The sequence below is a fragment of the Rhinoderma darwinii genome, chromosome 9, assembly GCF_050947455.1.
Source record: "Rhinoderma darwinii isolate aRhiDar2 chromosome 9, aRhiDar2.hap1, whole genome shotgun sequence".
NCBI lineage: Eukaryota > Metazoa > Chordata > Amphibia > Anura > Rhinodermatidae > Rhinoderma > Rhinoderma darwinii.
In genome coordinates this window covers 52,531,824-52,559,097 of record NC_134695.1, presented here as the reverse complement: position 1 = coordinate 52,559,097, position 27,274 = coordinate 52,531,824, and the positions used below count along the sequence as shown (strand labels likewise).

At 40.7% G+C, this 27,274-nt stretch overlaps 1 protein-coding gene across 1 annotated transcript in view; it reads right to left on the bottom strand.

Annotated features, from left to right (window-relative positions):
* Nucleotides 1–9,693: 9,693 nt before the first annotated feature.
* Nucleotides 9,694–27,274, bottom strand: part of IGHMBP2 (immunoglobulin mu DNA binding protein 2) — a 48,213-nt gene continuing 30,632 nt past the window's right edge. The window contains exons 12-15 of the mRNA XM_075837704.1: nt 26,039–26,162; nt 22,339–23,169; nt 20,395–20,579; nt 9,694–9,921 (exon numbers count right to left, since the gene is read on the bottom strand). Of these exons, the coding sequence (XP_075693819.1) occupies nt 9,733–9,921; nt 20,395–20,579; nt 22,339–23,169; nt 26,039–26,162 (1,329 nt within the window). The 3' untranslated portion in view covers nt 9,694–9,732. The remainder of the gene's footprint in view (nt 9,922–20,394; nt 20,580–22,338; nt 23,170–26,038; nt 26,163–27,274) is intronic.

Genomic DNA, 27,274 nt, shown 5'->3' with positions numbered 1-27,274 from the left:
TTTTATGTGTGAAGTAAGTTCTCCCTAGCAGCAGCTGCAGACAGACAGAATTTTATTGTATAACTCTATGCCTATGCAGGGGACTTGGAGCTCAGTATTAGGCCTCGTTCACATGAATTCCTTTTTTTTAGCGTTAACAACAGTAGAGTCGACTGCGCTATTGTATGCACCCATCACTAGGAGGCACTTAGTAGGTTACTGCAGAAAATGTATACACTTGGGAAGTTTTACTATTGAAAATATGACAGAATTTCTGCTGAAATTGTATATGCTGTGCCACATCCATTTACTGTTGTAGACACTCTTTTCAACATGCTCGACAAGGAGGTGTGGCTTAGCCGGAAGGGGCATGGTCTAATGGAAAGTGGGCATGGTTGAAGATGCACCAAAAAAGAAGCCATAATTTTGGTGCAAAAAATGAATAAGAACTAAGCCAAGTTATAGGTGGTATATGGAAGAGAAAAGTGTCTAGCAACATGCGCCAAATTTTTCATACAGCATGCGCACCTTTGACCAATTTGGCGCATTTTCTGACTGCCTTGTCTACGTTTACAGTCTAAAACTTACACAGTATTAGTAAATCTGCCTCATTGAATTCAATAAAAAAGGAGACAGACAACATTTTACTATTTAAAGGGTAACCAAACTTTTAAAAAACTTCTGATATGTCATAGTGACAAGTCATAAGTTTTGATCGGTGGGGGTCTGAGCACTGAGACCCCCACCATTTGCTAAAACGATGCGGCAGAAGAGCTCTGGTGAGTGCTGAGCCGCTTTGTTTCTGATCGGCTTTTCTCGGAAAGCCGAACAGTTGATGTATGCTCTAATAAACTTCCTATTGAGCAAGTACACCAATTGATCGGCTTTCCGGCAAAAGCCAATCAGAAACGAAGTGGCTCATCCCAGCGCTCCAGCCGCTTTGTTTTAGCGATCGGTGGGGGTCTCAGTGCTCAGACCCCTACCAATCAAAACTTCTGACTATGACATGTCAGAAGTTTTTTTGAAAGTTCAGTTACCCTTTAAAGTTAACCTGTCATCAGTTTTGAGGTCTCGCGTCACGCTCCGATCGCAAGTACCACCGAGGTAGGACTTGATGTGAAAGTGCTCCTGCACTGCATGCTGCAAGCCCCGTCCCTCTGCTCTGAGTGACGGATCTAGCGGTTTCTTGATTGGCCATTAGAGCTGTCACTCAAAGCAGAGTGTGGCACTTACGACGGCCACGCAGGAGGAATCAAACGTCTGTTTCTCAGTCATGCAAGTTGCATGACCGAGAAAAAAAGGTACGTTTAAAATGCCCTCCCCCTCCCCTATATTGCCCGGTCAGCAGTTTTGAGGCTGGAAAACTGCTGACAAGTTTCCTTAAACGACATAACTCTGCAGGGAATTTAGAGCTTTAAAAAAAATATCCAAAAGATATTAAGATCTAATAACCAGCACAGAATGCCAAACTTAAAGGCTATGTAAACCTTTGAAAGGTATTTATTTATTTTTTCAATAAAAAGGTCAGTGTGTTTTGTGCAACTTTCTGATGACTTTTTATTAAAAACTCTTTTTACTTTTTGAGATACAGCTGCTTTGTATTCTCTATACAGAGCAGCTGTATAGTTCGCTAAATCCTGTACCCGTCAGTGTCAGCAGGTCCTGCAGGTCTCTGACACGCAGGATCCACCTGTTATCCATCACAAATCTAAGTTCATAGATGTGATTGATTACAGGTGGATCCTGTGTGTCAGAGACACGCAGGACCCGATGACACTGAACCCGTCAGTTCCGCTGACCTGATGGATTCATGTCTCTGTTTAAGATACAGCTGCTCTATATGCAGGCTACAAAGCAGCTGTATCTCAAAAAGTAAAAATAATTTTTAATAAAAACGAATTATAAAGTTGCACAAAACACTGATTGACATTTTCATAAAAAAAAAAAAATCCCTTTCAAAAGGTGTACATAGCCTTTAAGAGTGACATGGTGTTAAACAGAGGACATGGACTTAAGGTGACATCTTATTTATGTCTGGTCTAAAACAATGATATTGGATGTCACAATAAGAATGTTTTTGGGTAGCTTCCAATGCCATCCTTTTCTATTTTATAGTGATGTGAGACTGACTTAGCACCTTTTTTATACCTGTTAAGTCTTGGCACGGGAAACTGTCAGATAGCATATTGGTTGGATTTAATTACATGTAAATATATGTAGATGAACACGCTCTAGTTGGCTATATGCATGCAAAGTATGTCCTGATATTTTTATAATGTAAGGTAAGGTTAACAGAATGGGCTACTTGTAGACAATGCAATACTAGCAAAAGAAACAAATCTCTAACTACTTCACTCAAACAATATATAAATTTGTATTTTCTTAACATATTTATTATTTCTACTAATTTTCGGCTTTGCAATGGTAGGAATAGAATTAATGAGTTAGTCCAGGATTAGAAAATAGGGACTAGTTTTTTTTCAAAAACAGCGCCACTTTTTTTTCCATAGGCTGTGTTTGGTATTGCAGCTCATCCCTATTCAAGTGAATGGGACTAAGCTGCAATACCAGAGCCTGCCCATGGACAAGTTTGGTGTTTTCTAATCCTGGACAACAGCTTTAATAGCATTTAATAGAATGCACATCTGTCTTTCACTGGTCCATTTTCCGAAACAGGGGCACAGTTATATTTTTCACAGAATTCATGTTTGCAGTTTATATTTTTCTACAAGACTTTACATATATAAGAACATTTCATAAACGTGAAATAGTTTAGAAAGAGGATGAGCCGATTGCGATAATAATGTTAATGGAAAATCTGTATCATACGACCAATATTATCATTACTACTACAATGATACAGCAGATCATACATCCAAACCAATGCACCACCCAATCAGGCCCTGCACTAACAATAACAGTGTATATGTTTTCCCCAGAGTGCTTCCATCAATCAGTAACTCCACGTGTAATCAAGGGTCCGGGAGAGCACAGAAAGCTGGAATAGGGTTTAGGGGCCCCGTTCTGGAGATAGGTGCAGGTCCCAGAGGTGGGACCTGCATCTATCTAACATTTAAGACATATACTGTGGACATGTCATAAATGTCCTTCATAGAAAAACCCCTATAAATGCCGCGGTCGCTATTGATGCGGCATTTAACTAGTTAAAGGGGTTTGCCATAAAACACATGTATCGCGTATCCACAGGATAGGGGCTACATGTGAGATCGCTGGGGGTCCGACCGCTGGGACCCCCAGCGATAAGGAGAGCAGGGGACCAAAGGACACCCAGAGCGCTACATGAGAAGCTTGGACTTCCGGGTTCTGTGTCCGGCTTATCTGTTCCGCAGCTCCATAGAGATCAATGGAGTGCCGCTCACGCATGCGCAGAAGAATCTCATTCATCTCTATGGAGCTGCCCGACACAGAACGCGGAGGTCAAAGCTTGTTCATGCTGCGCTCTTGGTAACTTTCGGTACCGGTTCTCCTTATCGATCACACATGTATCCCCTATCCTGTTATGTTTTATGGCACAGCCCCTTTAAAACGGCCAGAAACAGCGAAATTGCTAAATTGTAAAACACACCTGCAGTGAATGGAGCGGACGCGTGAGCCCGCTCCATACAGCATTACTCCCCCACCCCCGCTCCATGATGTGCTGGCACGTCATGGGTTGGAAGGGGTTAAGTAATGAAGCGGTCAGGGGCCCCGGCGATGCCGAAGACACAGGGACTTTTTAGCAAGATTTATTCTTGTTAAAACCTGCGCCTTATAGTCCGAAAAATACGGTAGATACCTTGCACCGTCATGCAATTTTGTGTCATAAAAAATGCATACAAATTAATTTTATTTTAAAATTGTGACCCAAGCAGAAAATTAGATGCACCACACATCCTAAAAATAAAAGTTCAATATGTACAGAGTTCTTACATACCACTAAGGGTCTGCCTTTACGTTGAGGGGTTCTGTCTGAGGTTTCCGTCGGATTAACCCCTCAACGGAAAGGCAAACGGAAACCTTAGCTTCCGTTTGCATCACCATTGATCTCAATGGTGACGGAAATGTTGCTAAAGGTTGCAGTTTGTCAACGTTGTGACAGGGTACAGTTGTTTTGACGGAATCAATAGCGCAGTCGACTTGATTCCACCAGAAAAATGGAAACCTTATGGAACAGAGTCAAACGGAAACCATTTGCAATGGAAGCATTACCATTGGAATCAATGTTAATGCAAACAGAAAGCTATGGTTTCCGTTCATGGAATCCAATGGCTGAAAGGTCTGACGAAAACCCATGAATGGAAGCCCGACGCAGATGTGAATGAAGCCTAAATTGGGGGTGATATAAGCATATCATTCTCCATGACCCTATACAAACTCTAAGGCTGCGTTCACACGTCACAGTCAAAATATGCATTGTGCTCCAATTTAAAAAAAAAAAAAATGCAACAGAACTGCTCAATTTTGCCAGGATTCTGCGGCAAAAAGCTCAAATTGACCGCAACGTTTGAACACAGTCTAACCCTGATCAAAATTTGCAATTCCCTAAATTTAATCGAATACATTAATTTATACGGATTTCTTTAGTGGAAATAGTTGGAAACAATCATTATGGCGACCACTAGTGGATGAAAATTTATTTTCTGAATGACAGAAATCTTTCCCATCCATCAGAAATATATTAGAGATTCTTCTCTAGGGACAATTGTTATCGCTAGGACTGAAGCACTTAAAGCAGATTTTGCTAAAGACACGGTCAGCGGATTTTACGCTAAAGATCGGGTACGGAGAGGACAGGGGGGAGTGTAAAATGTACAAACTTGATTGATGTTTGGGTGTGGTGTAAACGCTTAGTGCGACTTACATTATTTAACGCCAAGATTCGGACGCTGGTAAACGTCCGGGTCGTGGAGCCAATAAACTGCCTAATTAGACGCAGAGGGGCGATTAGATGAGCTACAGCATGCTGGAATATTGTAATTTCAACTAATTACATATATCACATGCAAATACAAAAATGCATAATAATTTATTTGAAAAGTATGACATATCGCACATCTACAACATTTTATGATTATATCTATATGAGATTACAAATGTGAAGAAAAAACTACTTTCTTTGCAAGTATTTAAAAAAAAAAGATCCCATACAAAAAATTCTTTAAAGGGCAAACTAAACATTCAACAAACTTCTGACATGTCATAGTGACATGTCAGAAGTTTTGAACGCTGGGGGTCTGAGTACTGAGACCCCCAGCGATTGCTAAAACGAAGCGGCAGAAGCGCTATTGAGTCTATACACCAACTGCTCGGCTTTCCGAGAAAACTCAAACAGAAAGCAAGCGGCTCAGAGCTCACACGAGCACTTCTGTTGCTTCGTTTTAGCAATCGGTGGTGGTCTCAAGTACTCGGACCCACAGCCATCAAAACTTCTGACATGTCACTATGACATGTCAGAAGTTTGTTGGACGTTTAGTTACCCTTTAAATTAAAAATCCCACTAAAGGGTAATTCGACTGTAAATATCAAGTGGGAGGGGGAGGTCTATGCATTGGTAGACTGGAAAAAGGAGACCAGGCCAGATCTATGTCTCTAGTCAGAAATTTCCACAACTTCGAATCTCTGAGAGAAAATTTATCAGACAAGTCATCAATGGAAGATAGGTAAGGATAAGGTCTTAAATGGATTCAGCACGTCTTCAATTATGTATGCGCTTCACTCCACGTAATGTAACCACTTATAAAATCCATCAATAGATTCCTACTATACTATGTGTATATATAGTTCTATTTCGTAATATCTGATTAAATACATGTACAACTTCACCTATTTTATGTATAAACCCACAAGAGTTCTGTGCAATGGCTACTAATTTTGTATAATGGCTACCAGAATAACGCTATAGATCACAATGTTACATTTTATATCTTCTACTTTGTTTATTACATCCATCCATACACACAAAAATATGTTTTAATGGTAAATAATATCTATGGATAACTTAATTTTGGAAAAAAGATAAGAGCAATAATTATTTTCAAAGATATTATTGTACATAAATGTTTCTTTATTGCTCTAATATCCGTACTTTATGATGTAATATATATGAACACTATTTCTTGGTATGAATTCTAAGGCAAAAAAATACCCATCTGTTCACATTACCTTTCTATAACCTACTGCAAATGCAATAATGTGAAACATTTACCTTTGAAGAAGAGATGTAACCACTAACTTTATGTCACGTTCATTTCAAGGTTTTGTTCTGTTAAAAAGTATCTTTGAATTTTATGAAACTCTATTAAAAATATAAAAAATAAATAGTTTGTCTTTATTATTGTTATTAGATGACCTCCAATATAAACCAGACAAGGGAAATGCGAAGAAGAGGTTTATATTTAGCATTGCAATAAACAAGGCCACCATCAGGGCAGTACAGGTGGTGATCCTGTGTGGTGACATGTAAGGAACTTACTTGTGGGAGCTACAAATGATTTATTTTTATAATTAATTTTTATTGAAAATATAAAACATAATTATATATTTGCACAACATCAAATTAGTGATTGTACGAATGGAAAAAAAAAATCAACAAGGGAAGAAAAAGAAAAAAAAAAACCTGAAGGAAAACTAATTTGTTATACTTTATGTCATATAATTAACTAGTTTACATGCCCCAACCATCAACCCCCCCCCCCAACCCACATGGCAGTAGTGAGGGAGTGCGGGGAACTACAAAGTTTAACCTAAAAAATGAAAGCTTCTCTACTTAAAGAGGCTCTGTCTCCACATTATAAGTGGCCTATCTTGTACATGATGTGATCGGCGCTGTAATGTAGATAACAGCAGTGTGTTTTTATTTCGAAAAACGATCATTTTTGACGGAGTTATGACCTATATTAGCTTTATGCTAATGAGTTTCTTAATGGACAACTGGGTGTGTTTTACTTTTTTGACCAAGTGGGCGTTGTGGAGAGAAGTGTAGGACGCTGACCAATCAGTGACCAATCAGCATCATACACTTCTCTCCATTCATTTATACAGCAGATGGCAATATAGCTATATCGCTATGTGCAGCCACATAAACACACTATAACGCTACTAATGTGTCATGACAATGAATATACATTACCTCCAGCCAGGACATGATGTGTATTCAGAATCCTGACACTTCGCTAACACAATCCCGACACTACAGCACAGCAAGCGTAATCTCGTTTACGATGTAACCTGTCATTTCAATCTCGCGAGATTACGCTTGCTGTGCTGTAGTGTCGGGATTGTGTTAGCGAACTGTCAGGATTCTGAATACACATCACGTCCTGGCTGGAGGTAATGTATATTAATTGTCAGGACACTGCAGTAATGTTAATATGTGTGTATGTGGTTGCACATAGTGCTGTGTAAATGGGGAGAAGTGTATGACGCTGATTGGTCACTGATTGGTCAGCGTCTTACACTTCTCTCCACAACGCCCACTTGGTCATATAGTAAAACACGCCCAGTTGTCCATTGAGAAACTCGTTAGCATAAAGCTAATATAGGTCATAACTCCGTCAAAAATGATCGTTTTTCTCAATAAAAAACACTGCTGTAATCTACATTACAGCGCCGATCACATCATGTACAATATAGGGCACTTATAACGTGGTGACAGAGCCTCTTTAAATGCACAGGCCCAAAAAAGTATTCTGCTCCCCACCCCTGAGGACCTGCTAAATGGGCCTGAGGGGCTGCATAAACATCAAATAATTCCCCTTCATGCCAAAATCAGCGGGTCACTGCGATTGAGAAGTATAATAGCCTTCCTAAGGTGCCCACCAAATGCAAAAGGCTACAAGGTGGAGGTTAATAGACCTAATAGATCCTTGATCACTTGCCTGTATGAGGCCCAGCTATTTCGGATAGTGGCCCTGTCTGTACACACCTGTCTTCAAGTGCTACATATCAACAGTAATTGATTCAGGATAAAAATCCCCAGCGTCTGACACAGCTTGAAATAAAGAGCAATTTCTCGAACTTTGACATCAGAAAGCAGAGATCAAACCACTGAGGTAAAGTCTAAGCTTGCTGAATTTTAAAACAGTTCAGATAGAACTGAAGACCATCAAGGAATCTTAAAGAGAAACTCAAGAAGACAAAGTATATATCTTCTAATTTCCCCCATGCCATTCCCCCACTAACTTGTTTTTTTAAACAATCCAGTCAATAATCCAGCAAATAATAAAGTTTCTCTATACTATTTTGATTGCAGAAATCACTGCAGCTACATGTCCCATGATGCCTTAGCCAGGCATCCTAAAAAGTTCATACAGCCAGATAACAACATGTATTAGAAGCTATCGTTATTCAGCTCATTCAGTTTGTGAGCAATATGCTGGAGAACCACAGAAATAGCAAAATACACAGGAGGGGGCACACTGCATAAAAGTCTATGGAAAGGGGAGGAGGCAGCAGAGAAGGGAGAAGAAAGAAAGAAAGAAAGAAGTCAGTAACAGACACGCTGCATGAAAGATGAAAGTCTATGGAGGGGGAGGAAGCAGGGTGAGAAAGACACAGGCTGCTGGTAAAATTTCTATGTCACCACAGTGCTGGATTCTCAGCTACACTGCTCAATACTGCTGTATAATCTCCTCCATATATGTATGTATATACGTACACACGCATATACATACATATTAGTCCTTCTCAATTAATTAGAATATCAAAAAGTTAATTTATTTCAGTAATTCAATTAAAAATGTGAAACTCACATTCTATAGATTCATTACACACAGAGTGATCTATTTCCAGCATTTTTTTCTTTTAATGTTGATGATTATGGTAACAGTTAATGAAAACCCAAAATTTAGTGTCTCGGAAAATGACAATATTATATAAGCCCAATTTCAAAACTGATTTTTAATACGGAAATGTAGGCCTATTGAAAAGTATGTACAGTATCTGCCCTCAATACTTGGTCGGGCTCCTTTTGCATAAATTACTGCATCAATGCGGCGTGGCATGGGGGCGATCAGCCTGTGGCACTGCTGAGGTGTTATCAATGCGGCGTGGCATGGAGGCGATCAGCCTGTGGCACTGCTGAGGTGTTATGGACGCCCAGGTTGCTTTAATAACGGCCTTCAGCTCGTCTGCATTGTTGGGTCTGGTGTCTCTCATCTTCCTCTTGACAATAGATTCTCTATGGGGTTTAGGTCAGGTGAGTTTGCTGGCCAATCAAGCGCAGTGATACTGTGGTTATTACACCAGGTATTGGTACTTTTGGCAGTGTGGGCAGGTGCCAAGTCCCGCAGGAAAATGAAATCAGCATCTCCATAAAGCTTGTCAGCAGAGGGAAGCATGAAGTGCTCGAAAATGTCCTGCTAGGCGGCTGGTTGTGAAGGTGGACCTTGCCTTTAAAGAAGTTATATGCAATTTTTAATTTTTTTTAATTTTTTCCCTCGAAAAAAACGACATCACTCTTGTCTGTGGGCTGTGTCCGGTATTGCAGATTTTAAGTAAATGGGGCTAAGCGGCAGTACCAGATGCCTATGGACAAGAGAAGAAACGTTTCTAGAAAATAACAGACCCTTTATTTGCAGCCAGAGCGTGGATATCCTCAGTGATAATGTGAAGTCACCAACTGCAGTACTTCAGTCGAAAAATAGAGTGACGTGTAGAACTCACTATTGGGTTTTCAAGACCCATTGTGCTAAATAATTAACCATTTTCAAGGGAACATGTCAAATCATTAACTTTTATTGCAAAAAAAATGATTTACTTTTCCTTCTTAACTTTTCTTTGGCTTGATAATTCATTAATTTTCTTATCTAGTCTTCTGTGTAAATGAGCTTTCTTTGTTGGGTCTATTGAGTGGTCTTTGTGTCCGCTTCCTGCATAAATCACTCCTTCCCGGCTGATTCTTGTTCGTGCTTTTGCTTTTGCTCGGTCACCACAGCCATGTACCTAGAAGACATCATTAACATGTAATGGAATCAACATGTATTTTCCAAAAGTTGGAACCAGGATCCTAGATTTCTAAAAACAAATACATGATGAATTTTTTTAATGCACAAATGCCTAAAGAAGAAAGATATAAAACATCAACAACAAAAAGGGGCAGATTTACCAATCAGAATATTTATGAAGCCCTCGCTCTACTTTTTCTCACGCATACAAATGCGTAGAAAAGTGGGCAGAACTTGAAAGATGCGCCAAGCGTGATTTGTTTATAGAAAGTTGCGGAAAACACGACCAGGTTCCACCGAAGGCTGTTTTTTTTTTAGCCTATTCAATATTCATCAATTGGGTATGCACCATGTTGATAAATCTGGCACACACTGGTGTGTAGAGACCCTGGCGCCACACTGCGTCAGTATTAGAAGAGTGTTTTCAGGACCTTAGGATAGGCCATCAATGTTTCGTCAGTGGGGTCCGACCCCCGGGACCCCTGCCTATCAGCAGAATAAATCAGCCACGGTGCTCCTTTATTGCTTACACAGGCACAGAAGCTCGTCCATACAGGCACTACAGCGGATTCCTATTGAAGTAAACAGGACTCAGCCGCAGGACCAAGCACAGCCATACTTGTATGTATAGAGCTGGAGCACCACAGGCCCTTTATTATGCCGATTGGCTGGGGACCCATCCGTCGGACCCCACCAATAAAACATTGATGGCCTAATTTAAGGCTAATCTGCTCAAAAAAGAAAGGCTGCATTCAATATTCTTACATGGTAACATCATGATATGTAAAACAGTAGTGATGTTCAATTATTTAATATTGAGCAAAGGTGGAAATATAAATTAAATGATATCTCCAGTTCTGACTCACATTACAGTATTTGGTGAACACTGGCTTATTCATAGTAGCATCGCTCTTGAAAATAGAAAAGACGTATGAGATTATAAAAAAAAAAAAGTATTCCCCTCCCCAGAAACTGCCCCACCACTGTACATAGGACATGTTTGTTATTGCAGCTCAACCTCATACTGAGATGCAATACCAGCAATAGTACGATAAAGTCATTAATGTATACGTATACATGGCTTCTTTGTATTGAGGACACCTTTATTCCTATTGGGACAGTAAACCTGAAATCTATCTTGTGTCTACACTATTGCTCCCTCTATGCAGCCATTTCAGTTTAGTTTGAGGTTGACTGTAGTGGTCTTCACTGGGATGATTAATGGAAAGCACAGGAACAAATCTTCCCCCCCATGATCACTCATATCTTACATATCTCCAGTTCTTAGTACCTCTGAAACATTTACATACATACACTATAAGGCCAAATAAATGTGGACAACCCTACTAAATATTGAGTTCAGGTTTTTCAGCCACACCCATTGCAAACTGGTGCATGAAATCCAGCACACAGCCATACGTAATCTCCATAGACTAAATTGGCAGCAGTAGAGGTTGTACTGAAGAGCTCTGACTTCAAATTGTCAGTTCAGTTATATGGTCCCACCCGAACTAATATGGAGGTCGGAGAGACGCTCCTGCACGCTGGACGGTACAGTTGCCGTGGCAATCTGTACGATGCCTAAGAAGTATCGTGCATGGGTTAAATTTTAATTAACTTTAATTGTATTTGGACACATGCACAACAGTCTTAATGTCATATGATTGCCACGGAAACTGTGCGGCCCAGCATGCAGTAGCAGCTCTCCGTGCTCGATGTTAGCTTGAGCGGGAGAGTATAACTGGACTATATCCTAAAGAGACTCTGTCGCCAAATTATAAGTGCCCTATCTCCTACATAGTCTGATCGGCGCTGTAATGTAGAGAACAACAGTTGTTTTTATTTTGAAAAACGATCATTTTTGAGCAAGTTATGAGCTAGTTTAGATTTATGCTAATTAGTTTCTTAATAGACAACTGGGCGTGTTTTTACTTTTTACCAACTGGGCGTTGTAGAGAGAAGTGTATGACGCTGACCAATCAGTGACCAATCAGTGACCAATCAGTGTCATACACTTCTCATTGTCAGTGACGCTGATTGGTCACGGATTGGTCTGATTGGTCAGCCTCATACACTCCTCTGTACAACACCCAGTTGGTAAAAAGTAAAAACACGCCCAGATGTCTATTAAGAAACTAATTAGCATAAATCTAAAATTGCTCATAACTTGCTCAAAAATGATCGTTTGTCAAAATAAAAACCACTGTTGTTATCTACATTACAGCGCCAATCAGATTATGTAGGAGACAGGGCACTTATAATCTGGTGACAGAGTCTCTTTAAACAAGGCTAGTTCATCAAGTCCTGGAACAGCCCTTTAATGCCACAGAATACAAAGACATTTTTGACAATTGTACGTCTCCAACTTTGCGACAAAAGTTTGGGGGAGGCCCATTCATGTTCCAGCACAAGTGAGGTCCATAAAGACTTGGTGTGAGGAGTTTAGGATGAGTTGGAACGCCGATTGCAAGCCGGACCATGTCGTAAAACATCACTGTCTGACCTCACAAATGCTCTTCTGGATGAATGGGCAAAAATTCCCATAGACACACTCCAAAAACTTGTGGAAAGCCTTCCCAGAAGAGAGGAGGCAGTTATGTCAGCAAAAGGAGGCCTAACTTCATAGAACGCCCATGGTGTTAGAAAGGGATATCCAACAAGTTCACATACTGCAGGTGTGATGGTCAGGCGTCCACATACTTTTGGACATACAGTGTATTTATGAGGTTATTATAAGCGGCTACTTTATAGGCTGTGACCCTATAAACATAACCATATCATATGAATGTCTTACAAGCTCAATGTCCTGTCTCCTTTTAACAGACCATGTGGATAAGATAAGTCAGACAGCCCATTAGGCAATTCAAGTACTAAAGTTCCTTTCTTCTTTGTATTTCTGCTGAACATCAATACGAGTGGCGCTCAGAGCGCGATGCTTGTGTTGATATATGGCTCGCTCCATGATGCATACGTGTTCTGAATGGGGATGAGACGCCCATGCTGATTTCCCAGAATGACAATAATAAACCACTGAATGGATGGGTAGGATATTACTCTGTAAATATCTGTATATTAATCTGAAACGTTATTACCTTTCATATTAAACAGACTTTTCCTTATTAAAAAAAAAAATGCTCAAAAGAAAATTAATTCAGTGTTCGGGGCAAACAAAAAAGGTTAGAAACAATGATATGCATTGAAAGAACAGAGAATTTAAAGAGCTATTTCAGGAGACCAACATAAATTACAGACACAGATGCAGCGTTGGTTACTGATAAATCGTTTCTGAAGTAAAATGTGACTATCCCTTTCCAATTCAAATGTACTTTTTTTTTCTTAACATTTCATGCAATGCAAAATCCTCCATCTGTTAGGGACCTATAGCCCTGTTCATCCTGAGCTGCCTGGTTCATGAATATAATAAAAGAACTACTGCAACACTTACGGCTCATGCACACGACCGTGTGTGCCGCACGAGTCCCGTCAGTGATCCAAGGAAAGATAGGACATGTTCTATCTTTCCTCGGATCATTTTTCACAGACCCGATTCACCCGTTGAGTGAATGTGTCTGTGAAGACTATCGGGATGCCAATCTGATGCTGTCAAAAACGGCCAGAGTGGGACAACGGTCGTGTGCAAGAGACCTTACACAGGGACATCAGTGGAAAAGAGTAAACAGGGACAAGGTGGTAACTCGCTCAGTGCCTAAGACAGGGGTACCCGAATGCCCCCATACTATTCTTGGTCCCCGAAATTGAGCTTGATAGCTTTTGGAAGGACAATTATTCAGGCGCCAGGACTATTTGAAGGAACTCACTGTACCCCAGCACTCACAAAAATCCATCCATGCTAGAGCTATTATTGGGGTAAGGTCTCTTGCAACTTCCTGTCTCATAGGATAACATTTAAGTTGCGTGCAAGTTGCAGTAATGCCACACAGCAGAACGCGACTCCAAAAAAGAATAAACCAGTCTCCAGTAAGCTCTTGAGCTCCCCCTAGTGGGGGCTGTAGGAAGTAAGAATTTTATTATGTAAGTTGCGACTGTTTTCAGTAAAATTTAGAGCTCTGGAAGAGAAAAACATAGCTCCAACCCAAATAAAGATATATTATATTACTCAAAGAGTTTTTAAGTTTAAAAAAAAGAGCTTTTCAGATTAAAAAAAGTAAATAGCCACACTTTAAGCTGCCATTTACACTTTCGAAGACGATCATACTAACCAGAGAAGAACCGCCTTGAGCGAAGCAGTCGTTTATGATGGTGTACACATAATTTATTGGGTACACTACTTGCTATGAGTGTATGTCATCCGCTGAGTTATCTGCGTGTCTGGACAGCTTCCAAAACATTTATATTCTGCAGCTTTTGTTTGGTCTCGTACTGATCGTAATGTGTGACAGGATCAGACAAGGCTCGTTCAGTTTGTCTTCATCCCTGTGTGGTACGCTAGCAATGTACCAATCTCACAATTCCCCTTCAGATAGTATCTGGAACACACCAGCAAGCTGAAGCATAATCTAATGGATGACATGATGAACGAACCTTTCCTGAGATCGCAGTCTCAGACAAGCAGAATCAATGTGAGGGGACATGCTCCCAGATATAGTTATAGCGCTGCCCATAGTAGTGCTCAAATGGATGATCAATTTCTAAGACGGTTGAATTAGCGGTCTTGATAGCAGCTTTTCGACTACCACTTGCAGATATGCAGACAAGTCACTTGGTCCGTACTTCATTAGGAGTAATTAGTGAATATGGACAATATAATCTGCACAGCGACTGCAGTACAAGTGAATGGGTCTGAGCTGCAGTAGTAGACAACTGCATGGAAGAGAGTCTGGTGATGTCTGTGCTGCCGTGAAGGGGGCGCAGAGCTACGGCAGGTGCTGTTGGGGTACCAGGGGTTGGACACCAACCAATAACATATTGAAGGCCATCAATGTTATATCCTCGAAAACCCTTTATAGAGAACCTGTAACTAGGTCACATAAGTTGGACGGCTTAACTGACCAGAGTAGGGCTGTCTCCAGCGCCGCATTTTTTTTTTACCCCCCCTCCCCCTTCCAGAGATATGACCCAATGTTGTGTTGGCTTCCTGTATGCTAATTTACTGTAGTTAGCCAACGGGGTGGAGCTAGTTTCCCTGCCTCTGATGCTGACCAATCAGCACTAGGCAGCTTGAGGGTAGTTCACACCCTGTTGACTAATTACAGCAAACTAGCATAGAGGAAGCCAACACAACAGTGACCCATATCTCTGGAACGAGGAGGGGGTCGAGGAAAAAAAAAGAAAAACAGCGCTGGAATCAGAGAGACAGCGCTATTCAGGTCAGATAGCCAGTTCAACATGCATAACTCAGTGACAGGTCCTCTTTAATCTCCTGCTTATGGATTGTCCTGCCTCCCAGTGGTGAAGTTGCAGACACCACAGTCATATCTACATACAGCTCCCCATACTCCAAAATACTTAGCCGAATTAAGATTGGTGGGGGCCCCTGGGTAAAAAACAGTTTGGTGGGGGTTTTCCATCCCATCTTTGTAACCTGGACACCACCAGAACCTCTAGCACAGCCCCATTTAAGAAAGACGTTTCTCGGCTGATTGGCCATAAGGGGATCCTCATTTTCCTGTGAGGGAGGGATCCCAGAGGTAAGCAGTATATAACCTACCCATATAAATAGTGACTGCTAGGGGAGTAATTATAAAATACTGGGACCTAACAGTAAACTTTTCAAACACTCCCAGCCTTTTTAAATATTGGGGCTTCCCCTCCTTAGCGTAGCTCCCTAGTTCAAAAATACCTACTTAAAGAGTCATTGTATTTGATTGATAGATAGATAGATACAGTGAAGGAAATAAGTATTTGATCCTTTGCTGATTTTGTAAGTTTGCCCACTGTCAAAGACATGAACAGTCTAGAATTTTTAGGCTAGGTTAATTTTACCAGTGAGAGATAGATTATATTTAAAAAAAACAGAAAATTTACATAGTCAAAATGATATATATTTATTTGCATTGTGCACAGAGAAATAAGTATTTGATCCCCTACCAACCATTAAGAGTTCAGCCTCCTCCAGACCAGTTACACGCTCCAAATCAACTTGGTGCCTGCATTAAAGACAGCTGTCTTACATGGTCACCTGTATAAAAGACTCCTGTCCACAGACTCAATTAATCAGTCTGACTCTAACCTCTACAACATGGGCAAGACCAAAGAGCTTTCTAACGATGTCAGGGACAAGATCATAGACCTGCACAAGGCTGGAATGGGCTACAAAACCATAAGTAAGACGCTGGGTGAGAAGGAGACAACTGTTGGTGCAATAGTAAGAAAATGGAAGACATACAAAATGACTGTCAATCGACATCGATCTGGGGCTCCATGCAAAATCTCACCTCGTGGGGTATCCTTGATCCTGAGGAAGGTGAGAGCTCAGCCAAAAACTACACGGGGGGAACTTGTTAATGATCTCAAGGCAGCTGGGACCACAGTCATCAAGAAAACCATTGGTAACACATTACGCCGTAATGGATTAAATCCTGCAGTGCCCGCAAGGTCCCCCTGCTCAAGAAGGCACATGTACAGGCCCGTCTGAAGTTTGCAAATGAACATCTGGATGATTCTGAGAGTGATTGGGAGAAGGTGCTGTGGTCAGATGAGACTAAAATTGAGCTCTTTGGCATTAACTCAACTCGCCGTGTTCGGAGGAAGATAAATGCTGCCTATGACCCAAAGAACACCGGAGGTGGAAACATTATGTTTTGAGGGTGTTTCTCTGCTAAGGGCACAGGACTACTTCACGGCATCAATGGGAGAATGGATGGAGCCATGTACCGTCAAATCCTGAGTGACAACCTCCTTCCCTCCACCAGGACATTAAAAATGGCTCGTGGCTGGGTCTTCCAGCACGACCATGACCCGAAACATACAGCCAAGGCAACAAAGGAGTGGCTCAAAAATAAGCACATTAAGGTCATGGAGTGGCCTAGCCAGTCTCCAGACCTTAATCCTATCGAAAACTTATGGAGGGAGCTGAAGATCCGAGTTGCCAAGCGACAGCCTCGAAATCTTAATGATTTACAGATGATCTGCAAAGAGGAGTGGGCCAAAATTCCATCTAACATGTGTGCAAACCTCATCATCAACTACAAAAAACGTCTGACTGCTGTGCTTGCCAACAAGGGTTTTGCCACCAAGTATTGCCTTGTTTTCCAAAGGGATCAAATACTTGTGCACACTGCAAAGAAATATAATTTTGACTATGTGATTTTCTGTTTTGTTTTTTAGATAATCTATCTCTCACTGGTAAAATTAACCTAGCCTAAAAATTCTAGACTGTTCATGTCTTTGACAGTGGGCAAACTTACAAAATCAGCAAGGGATCAAATACTTATTTCCTTCACTGTAGATAGATAGATAGATAGATAGATAGATAGATAGATAGATAGATAGATAGATAGATAGATAGATAGATAGAAAATAAATAGCATTACAATGATTGTGATTTATGTGTCATGGATGCTGTTCTGTTTGTGCTGTGGCACATCTTTTTTTATATGTTTGATTAAACTTTAGGAGTAAGGCTGTGTTCACATCAGCGTCGCTTTCCGTTGAGGGGCTTCATCAACTCCGCCATTGATTCCGTCAAAACAACGGAACCCTGTCACAACGGTGACAAACGGAAACCATTAGCAAAATTTCCGTCACCATTAAGATCAATGGTGATGCAAACGGAAGCGAAGGTTTCAGTTAGCCTTTCCGTGGGGGGGTTCCCCCCGACTGAAACCTCAGACGGAAGCCCACAACGGAAAGCGACGCTGATGAACATAGCCTTATTCCTAAAGTTTAATCAAACATAAAAAAACGGAAAGAGATGCTGATGTGAACAGGCCCTAAAGATATACCTTTTTAAAACGACTGTTCTGCACTCTCATTTTTGTAGGTTAGTATAAGTTAAGTATTGGAGTGTGGTCTGTACTTTTGTCTCCGACGTACCATTATTTGTAGGAATATTTCTTGCTACCAGTTAGGTAAATACACTTGATGTGTATATCTACCACCATTATTGAGTAATATCGGATCTAAAGGGATCTAGTCGTGGTGAGAGGTTACTCCCCCCAAAAAAAAATATACCGCAAACAAGGAGGCTAAAGGTCCTTTTACACCGGCCAATATTGGCCGTAAAAACGAGCACCGATCAACCAAATAGCTCGTTGATCGGCGCTCGTTTGCTCTTTCCGAAAGGAGCTATGTATGGGGACGAGTGCTCCTTACTACGATGGCTCGTCCCCAGGCACCTGCATCATGTCACGATGTGCTTCTGACAACGATTATATTTATTGCTGCATAAAGTAAATGGTCAGTCGATGAACGTGCGTTTGCTCACAGGGCAATGATCGGGTACGAGCATTCATATGAACGCTCGTTTGCCTTATAATTTGCCTCTGTAAAACGGCCCTAAATAAAGTAAAATAATCATGGTGAAGACGTGTCCTCTCAGTAACCCATTGAAGAGCATTACAGGCATGCGCTCATGAGTCTGAAACAGCTGATAACAGAGAACAATAGACTGCATTCAACGGCGCAGCAAACACAGGTATGGCAGACTTTGTGTCCCTTTACGCCTATGTTGAAAGTGGGAATTTTCTATTTGAATCTCTGTGCAGTGTGTCGCTTCTTCCCTTGGCATACATAACCACGGTGCAGTAGAGCAGAATGTATTGTCCTTTCTGCAAGATTATTAAATCCACCACAATAGTGATTTCGGGAAATAGGAACCACATTACTATAATAAATGAATAACGGAGAAACCCAATTGATTGTTTTGGTTTGAATTTTAATGTAGGATTAGTTGGTTATCCACTAAACATGGTCTAATTAGGATTCCCATAGGACAACGCTGGGAACAGCTGCTTTTTCCAAGCCCGTAGGCATTTATACAAGTCACATGATTTGGCATCTATTACTCAACCGGGACTGGAGGCATACCAGGACACATCTATTAACTCCTTCTATTATCCTGACCGGTCTTGGCAGGGAACAACATGTGCCAGTGTTGCTTAACAATGCCCTCAAATGCCTCTGATTTGCCAGAATTTATAGCATTTATCTGCTGGAATAATCATTATCATAATCTCAAACACTAATTCTCATCACTCAAAAATACTTTGCAATACCTAACACAACCATGGACAAGTGTGGCGCTGTTTTTGGAAGAAAGAAGCCATGTTTTACGAATCCTGTACAACCCCTTCAATAAAGGGGGGTCCTTTTCAAATATCCAGAGTGGAGAGCGGCAACAAAAAGCATCCGCCTTTGCAGGATCCAACATATCCATACAATACAGAGACAGCCCATTGATTTAAGTGCTTCCTTTTTCTTGTGGTGAAACAGAACATGTGCTGCCAGGTTGCGCTGCAGATTACAGCCGATCGCTGGGGCACCCAGGAGTGGGAAAATTTGTGAACACTTTATTTTCAGGGGGTCTTTGCAACAAAAAGTGATAGTCAAAAACTGAGAACCCCTTTAATTCCTGGCCAGGTTCTCCTGTCACAATTGAATTCAGGTGTAGACTCTCCTACATTAAGACGGTTTATACTGCGGTCATGGCTTCTATTTATAAAAGGATCTAGGACAGATATGACAAATCTATTTTGTAATGGATACAATTAACCTAAATTCTGTTTGGAGTCAGTTTCCGTTTAAAGGGATTGTCTACTTTTACAATAAAAATGTTTTATTGTTCCAATTCATCCAAAAAGGAAAAATAAAGCAAATCTGCAAATATTCTATATTGAAAAAAAACCCGAAAAACATTTGGTTTCTACTGCTCCTATGCAGACCTATGAGTTTCCATGTTAACAGACTGGATAGGTCATCAGTATATGATCGTGGGGGTCTGATACCCAGACCCCAGCTGTTCCGGCTGCCTCGGGGCACTAGATGTCCGTGCCAGAAGCTGACGGCTCTGGTCACAGTACAGCGGACGTGCTGAAGTACTGTAGCTCTGCTCCTATTCAAGTGAATAAGAGCAGTGCTGCATCACGGGTGCTATGCAATGTACGGAGCCATCTGCTTCCAACACCAGCCACAGCAGCCAGAATAGCTGATGGGTGCAGGGTCCGGGTGTCACACTCCTATCTATCATATACTGATGACCTATCCTGTGGATAGGTCATCAGTATGAAAAACCGCCCCATGCCTGGACAACCCCTTTAAACTTTACACTAGCTAAATAAATTATTGATGCTAGCGAAAAAATCTGTAAGATTACTACGGAAGCTTTTGTGATTAAGGATAATGTTAACTCTAAGAAGTAATTCCCATTAAAGACTTAAATTGTTAGTGGCGCCTAAGTACGTCAATGAGATCTATTACGACAAGTTACACCATTAGGGACCTGACGCGTTTCTCCAAGTGAAAGGGTCGTTAATGTACTGCAGGAGGGCTACACATACATAACATTACTTACCTCTGGAATATGGTGACTGAGGCAGTAGCGTTTATTGCAGTGTATGCAGAAATCTCCCACTGTTACAACGCTCGACTTGCATTTAGCAAAACCGCATGTTCTGTCGGCTTTTACTGCAGACGCGATGAGTGCATCAAAGTTGTCTGTGTCTGAGTTCTCGGTTTCTGGCTTAATATCATTTTTACCTGTGACAGAAAAAAAGGCTCTTAAAATCCCACCAAAAATAAAAATTAAAAATAAAGTTATAAAAAGGCCACGTGTAAAGAAGAGATGAATGATAATGGATACCATACAAAACACAACTAAGGTGTACTGGTGCTTGATCCTAAATTTACTCTTATTTAAGGGGTGGTCAAGGATTATAAAAACATGGCTGCGTTCTTCCTAAAACAGCTCCACCCTTGTCCACAGGTTGCGTGTGGTATTGCAGCTCAGTCCCATGCACTTCAATGGAGCTGTAATTCCAGACAACAGGTGGCGCTGTTTTTAGAAAAAAAGCAGCCATCTTTTTGTTAATTATGGACAATCCCTAGAAATCTTTTCTTGTTTTCTCATCTTATGGAAAGTTCCTTAGGAGATGTATAGGCAGGAAATTAAATAAACAATATAAAACGAATGAAAAACTGTGATATGTGACGTGTCCGTGTCATATGAGCTGCTCTGTTAAAAAGGGATAGATTTTTTTTTTATTTAAGACTATTTACAAGTTGCTTCATTTTACATATTAGATGTAATGGATCAGTAAAAAAAAAAAAAGAATTGTTGTGAAGGTGGACTTTCCCTTTAAACATCCTGGTCAGATCCACTTATAACTGTTCAGAATAAAAAAGAATGCAGGATTAGAAGCAGCACACGGAGGAAATTTGTTCTTGACATACAGACGCGTTCACCCCTAACTTTTCCTGAATTGCGTTATTTGATACAATTTGTCATGATACCAATTCAATACAAATCTAAAAAATATATTTATATACATATATATACATATACACATACACACACATATATATATATATATATATATATACACACAGTATATATATATATATATTTTTTTTAACATGGGAGTCTATTGGCGGCAGATGGTATCCATCTGAGGCATCCAGTAAAAAAAATTGTATATGTTAAATGTCTACTTTTTTTTTTTAACATGGGAGTCTATAAACTGGTATCCATCAGAGGCCTCCGTCGGAGGTTTAAATTTTTCTAAAAGGTTTATTATGTCCCGCAACACATCTCTGGATATGTTGGGTTTAGGCTCTATGAACATCCCGTTTTCGCCCTACGTTTAGCGTGGACGTTGGGAAAGCTGCCGACGGCCACACTAAACATGTCCATACGGCTCCATTAGCCCAACAGAGGCCAAAAGTGTGTTCTTTTAGCCTCTGTCGGTCTGGTTTATCTCGGTACACCTTTTTTTTTAGGATGATTTCCATCTCGATGGATCCTGCAAGAAAACGTACACTGCGCGGTATACCTTTTTTTAAATGGGAGCCTATAGGTGACATATGCCACCGTATAGCCTACGTCATAGGTATACGTTTAACAGTTACGTCATGGGCTTTTCAATAGCCTTTCATGACGAATACGTTAAACAGATATCATTATAGTCTATAGGAGACGTAATCGTTAAACGGATGACTAACAGCGGCATCCATCACCCATAGACTGCAATAGTATCCGATTAATGTATATGTCATGAACAGGGTCTTGAGAGTTCATGATATATGAGGACACATCTGTACTGCGTGAAATTCTGTGTATTTGGTGGTGCTATCGATGACATTAGACCACGTACAGTGCCCCCCTTCAGCAACAAGCTTTTAGATCAGTGCTCAGGGACTTTAGCGCAGAGACGTTTTTTCTTTAATTACATTTTTGGGCGTTATAGACAACAGAGGCCAAATTGCCCATTGCTATATTAGCAGGATGGAAGAAACCTACTTTTAGAATCCGTTTTCTTCTTTTCGGTGACCTCCTTCTTCCTCCTTTCTTCAAGTTCTACTTTCTCCCTCTGCATCCTTTCCATATGTAAGTGCTTCAGATCAGCGTTGATTGAGGACACACCGCGGCCGACCTCTTTTTGCTTTACTGTTTTTTCCACTGTCTGTGATTGTAAATTTTTCTGAATGGTGGAGTCACCCATTATTGGAGATTCAGGAACAGCTGAAATTGCTTTGGTTTTGGTGAGGGAGATGCATCTATTTCTGCCATCTCCGGTGCTAACATGCTGCAGTCCATATTCTTCAGCAATCTCGTGAACCAGCAATCGATCATGTGATGTGAGCATTGACGGGAAGGTTAACTGAGTCTTATTATGATCTTCTAAAAACTCATGAATGGTCTTCCTTAGACTGTCCCTGTTGGAAGTGTCCTCTGCTTGTACGCTTAAGTTCATACGCTTCTTTTTGTTTCCAGCAGAATCTGGCAACTTTGCCGTATCCTTTCCTTTTAACTGACTGTCGGCAATACTATTGGATTTTTGGTTGCCCGCTTTTGGAGCCCCAGACTTTTTCGACTGGGCGTTATTGTCTTTTTTAACATCTGCTTCTTTAGAGGAACCTTCATTGTCATGGGAATACTTCTCAGGGATGATGTCTTCAAGGTATTCAAAAGCAGTCCGGACCTCTCCATGTTCAGTGAAGTAAATCACCAAGTCCTTGAGAAATTTGTTGTTCCCGACAGTGTGCGAGTCACAAATGACAGCCACGTGACGACGGGCACGGGTAACGGCTACGTTTATTCTTCTTTCTTCAGCCAAAAATCCCACTTCACCTATAAAGAAACAAAATCACTCATATGAGTTAATATTCTAACTGGGAGGAAAACTCTTTATACAGTAATATTGTAACTGGTATCAAAAAAGATTATCATGTGGTTCAGACCACGTTTGGGGATCAGGTTCGGCTAATGTATGCCTCAGATGACACCACCCATTTATAAATATAAGTAGAGCTGTCCTATAACAGGCACTTTTGAGCTAGTTTCTAGACCTGGGTAAGATTTGTCCAGGCCTGATCAAGGTATCTATCCATCTAGATATGAGATAGATAGATTAGATAGATTGGATAGATATAGATAGATAGATATTGTACTGTATATTAGATAGATAGCAATCCAAAAACAGGCAACACACCGTGGTTTAAAGTGAAAAAGAAGGTACTTTATTGCCCCATGTGCGACGTTTCAGCTCCAAACACTAGAGCCTTTCTCAAGATAGATAGATAGATAGATATACTGTATAATAGATAGATAGATAGATAGATAGATAGATAGATAGATAGATAGATAGATAGATAGATAGATAGATAGATAGATATGTGATGGATGGATAGATAGATAGATAGATAGATAGATAGATAGATAGATAGATAGATAGATAGATAGATATGTGATGGATGGATAGATAGATAGATAGATAGATAGATAGATATGTGATGTATAGATAGATAGATAGATAGATAGATAGATATGAGATAGATAGATAGATAGATAGATATGTGATGTATAGATAGATAGATAGATAGATAGATAGATAGATAGATAGATAGATATAGATATGTGATAGATAGATAGATAGATAGATAGATAGATAGATAGATAGATAGATAGATAGATAGATAGATAGATAGATAGATAGATAGATAGATAGATAGATAGATAGATAGATAGATAGATAGATAGATAGATAGATAGATATGTGATGTATAGATAGATAGTTCTCCCTTTTTTTGAGATGTTCCTGTTTTTGACAGTTTGAATGGTGAATCCAATTGTAAGAACCATCTGAATACATATTAGAGTTATTCCCACCTCAGACATTTATGGCATATCCACTGGATATGCCATAAACGTCTGATAGATGCAAGTCTCAGCTCTGGGACCAGCACTAATCTCGAGAACAGCTTGGCTGCTTCCGTAACTCTGATAGGAATCAAAAATTAGAGCCACGCACACCTCTTCATTCTTTCCAGATGGGATGGGGGGTTGGTTGACCCTCATTCTCGAGATAGGTGTGGGGAGGTCTCAGAGGTGTAACCTGCATTTTTTTACTTTTTTTATTAAAGATTTATGGCACATCCCGTGGATATGCTATAATTGTCTAAGGTGGGAATACCCCTTTAATACGTAGATTTGTAACTAAAAGTATGATGTGCATGAGGAAAGCTCACTGATGCCGGTGAGGATTACAAGGTTTACCACTCTATGATTTCACCTATAATAGAGGGTATTTTTAGTCGCTATACAAGGAGGAGTGAAACACAATCTATTGCAGTCAGTGCCATTAAACGTTTAACCCTTCAGCACCACAATTACCTTACAAACCAGGTAAATCCGGGCAAAAATATATGCCCGCTCTCCAATCTCTGGACATAGTAACACCCAAAATATATGTGCGCCTAGATGGGGCGAAAATAAATACTCTAAAGACATGTGCGGATCAAAGCTGGAAATACAGATATTTAAAGGGGGGTCTGAACAGTTTTTTTTATATTAATAAGTCCATTAAAGCAATATTGCAGGAAAAACTGTCAGGAGTATTCCTTTAAGTGCTAAGGTAATTAGTCAGTAATATAAACCTTTTTTCTATTGTGCATCATTTTCCAGATCCACGAATGTTTTCATTCTGGTTACCACGGCTACGTCCAGGAACATGCCTATACAGCATGTTGTATATGTGCTATTACTCCTACCATCTATACTAGATATACTAATTTACCACATTACATTTGGTACACATGGGGTCTGTTCACACGTCACGATCAAATCGCAGTATATACGACTGAACCGTGTTAATAGACCCTCAAGCAAACGGATGTAAAATCACTAATGGAAGGAACACGATTACTTAAGAAGTTTATACGGGTCCCTGGATGTCGCCATGGTAACCAGAAGAAAACATCCATTATTAATATTGCTAGTTGTAGAATAGGAAGGACCATGATGCACCATGAGGGAAATATATATATATTGCTTTTTTATTTTATTTAAGGAGCTATAAAAAAAATAATTAATTGCAAAAGGCACATGTCATTTGTTAAAGGGAACCAGTCAGCAGTTTTGTGGTCTCACCACTGCTGACAGAGCGATAAAGGAGAGGGGGAGGGCATCGTAAACCTACCTTTTGACTCGGTCATACAATGACGCTTACTTCCCCTGGCTGCCGATTGCAAGTGCCGCTGAGACGGGACACAATGTGCAAGAGCTCCTGCTTTGCACGCTGCAAACCCCGCCCCTCTACTCTGAGTGACGGCTATAGCCGTCTCAGGATTGGCCGCTAGAGCTTTTACTCCCAGCAGACAATGCCATTTGCGACCGCCGCGCCTGGGGAATCAAATGTCGGGAAAAGGTGCATGAGCGAGAAAAAAAAAGGTACGTTTAAAATGACCTCCCCTAAGGGGGCCTCAAAACGGTCGACAGCTTCTTTTTAAGTGTGCCTTACAATTTGTACATTACCAAAAGCACCACAATCGTCCAAAGAAAGAAAAACATCTGAGGCAATGCGTTGTTACGCTACTTTTCACCATACAAATGATTTTCCGTGGGGTAAATCTTTTTGTGTTTGCTCCAGACCGTAGTGGAAAACATCAGAACGTTTGCTGGGTTGGGGTGAACTTGTCCCACGTGTGACCAGATCACTGACCTTTTGCATTGGATCTAACAAAGGATAATAGAACGGCCTCTTTTTCTCTTCCTTGAAATCCGTCGACAGATTTAATTTCTAGATCTGGATATCTATGCCGCAGACACTGTCTCAGCAAATCCACCTGGAAACGAGAAGTGGGAATCTGTCAGTCTTTATAAAAAAAAAAAAGTGGATCTGTCCTGCATACAGCCTCCATAGAGCTTGCATGTTCTCCCTGCACGATTCTCCAGCTTTCTCCCAGCCTCTAAAAACATCCTGACAGGTTAATTGGCTTCCTATTAAAATGGTCTCTCGTAGGTTTGTGTCTGAGCTAGGGAAATTAGATTGTGAGGTTCATTGGGGACAGGGACTGACGTGAATGGTGACAATCTGTACAGTTAAAGTTGAATATGTTGGTGCTATATAAGAAACAGAAATAAATATATACAGCCCTGTCTTAAGGCCCTATTACATCGGTCGATAATCGTCCGGAGCAGCGAGCGCTGATGAACGAGACATCGTTGATCGACGCTCGTTTGCTCCTGTCACACGGAGCTATGGATGGGGACGAGCGGTCGCTACTCCGATCGCTCGTCCTCATACGTTAATATAATGTCGGCAGCGCGTCTCCCGGTTTACACCGGGAGTTGTGCTGCCGACCACGATAATATTTGACTTTTTTATAACGATACGACCAGCAGATGATTGTGCGTTGCTCGTTCATCTGCTGATCGCTGCCCTGTTTACACACGGCAATTATCGGCAATGAGCGTTCTATGAACCCTCGTCTGCACGATAATCGCCCAGTGTAAAACCCCCTTTATCAATGATCAACACATTCATCTGATTATTTGTGAGCATTGCAATTAACGGAAGTACCAATCTTACTCAATGTAAATCATGGATGCAAAAAATATGAAACTGAGGGCTGCATGCATGGACAGCCCATTGATTTCATTGGGACCTGTGTAATGCCTTATTTTCCCTGTGATGGTGCTGCAGAGTAATTGAACACTTGTTGATGGTTGTCCCAATAGTTTACAGCGGATTACCCCGGGGTCAAGCAGCAAGTCCTGTAATCTTGTCCAAAGTGGACTTCCCGTTTAAAGTGAATGTCCACCTTTGCACACCATTTTTCAGTTTATATAGACAGATACATCTACATTAAAACTTTGTAACTCAGGATCAGTGTAAAAGTAAAGCAATGAATTTACAAAGTTTTAATGTAGATGTATCTCTCTATATAAACTGAAA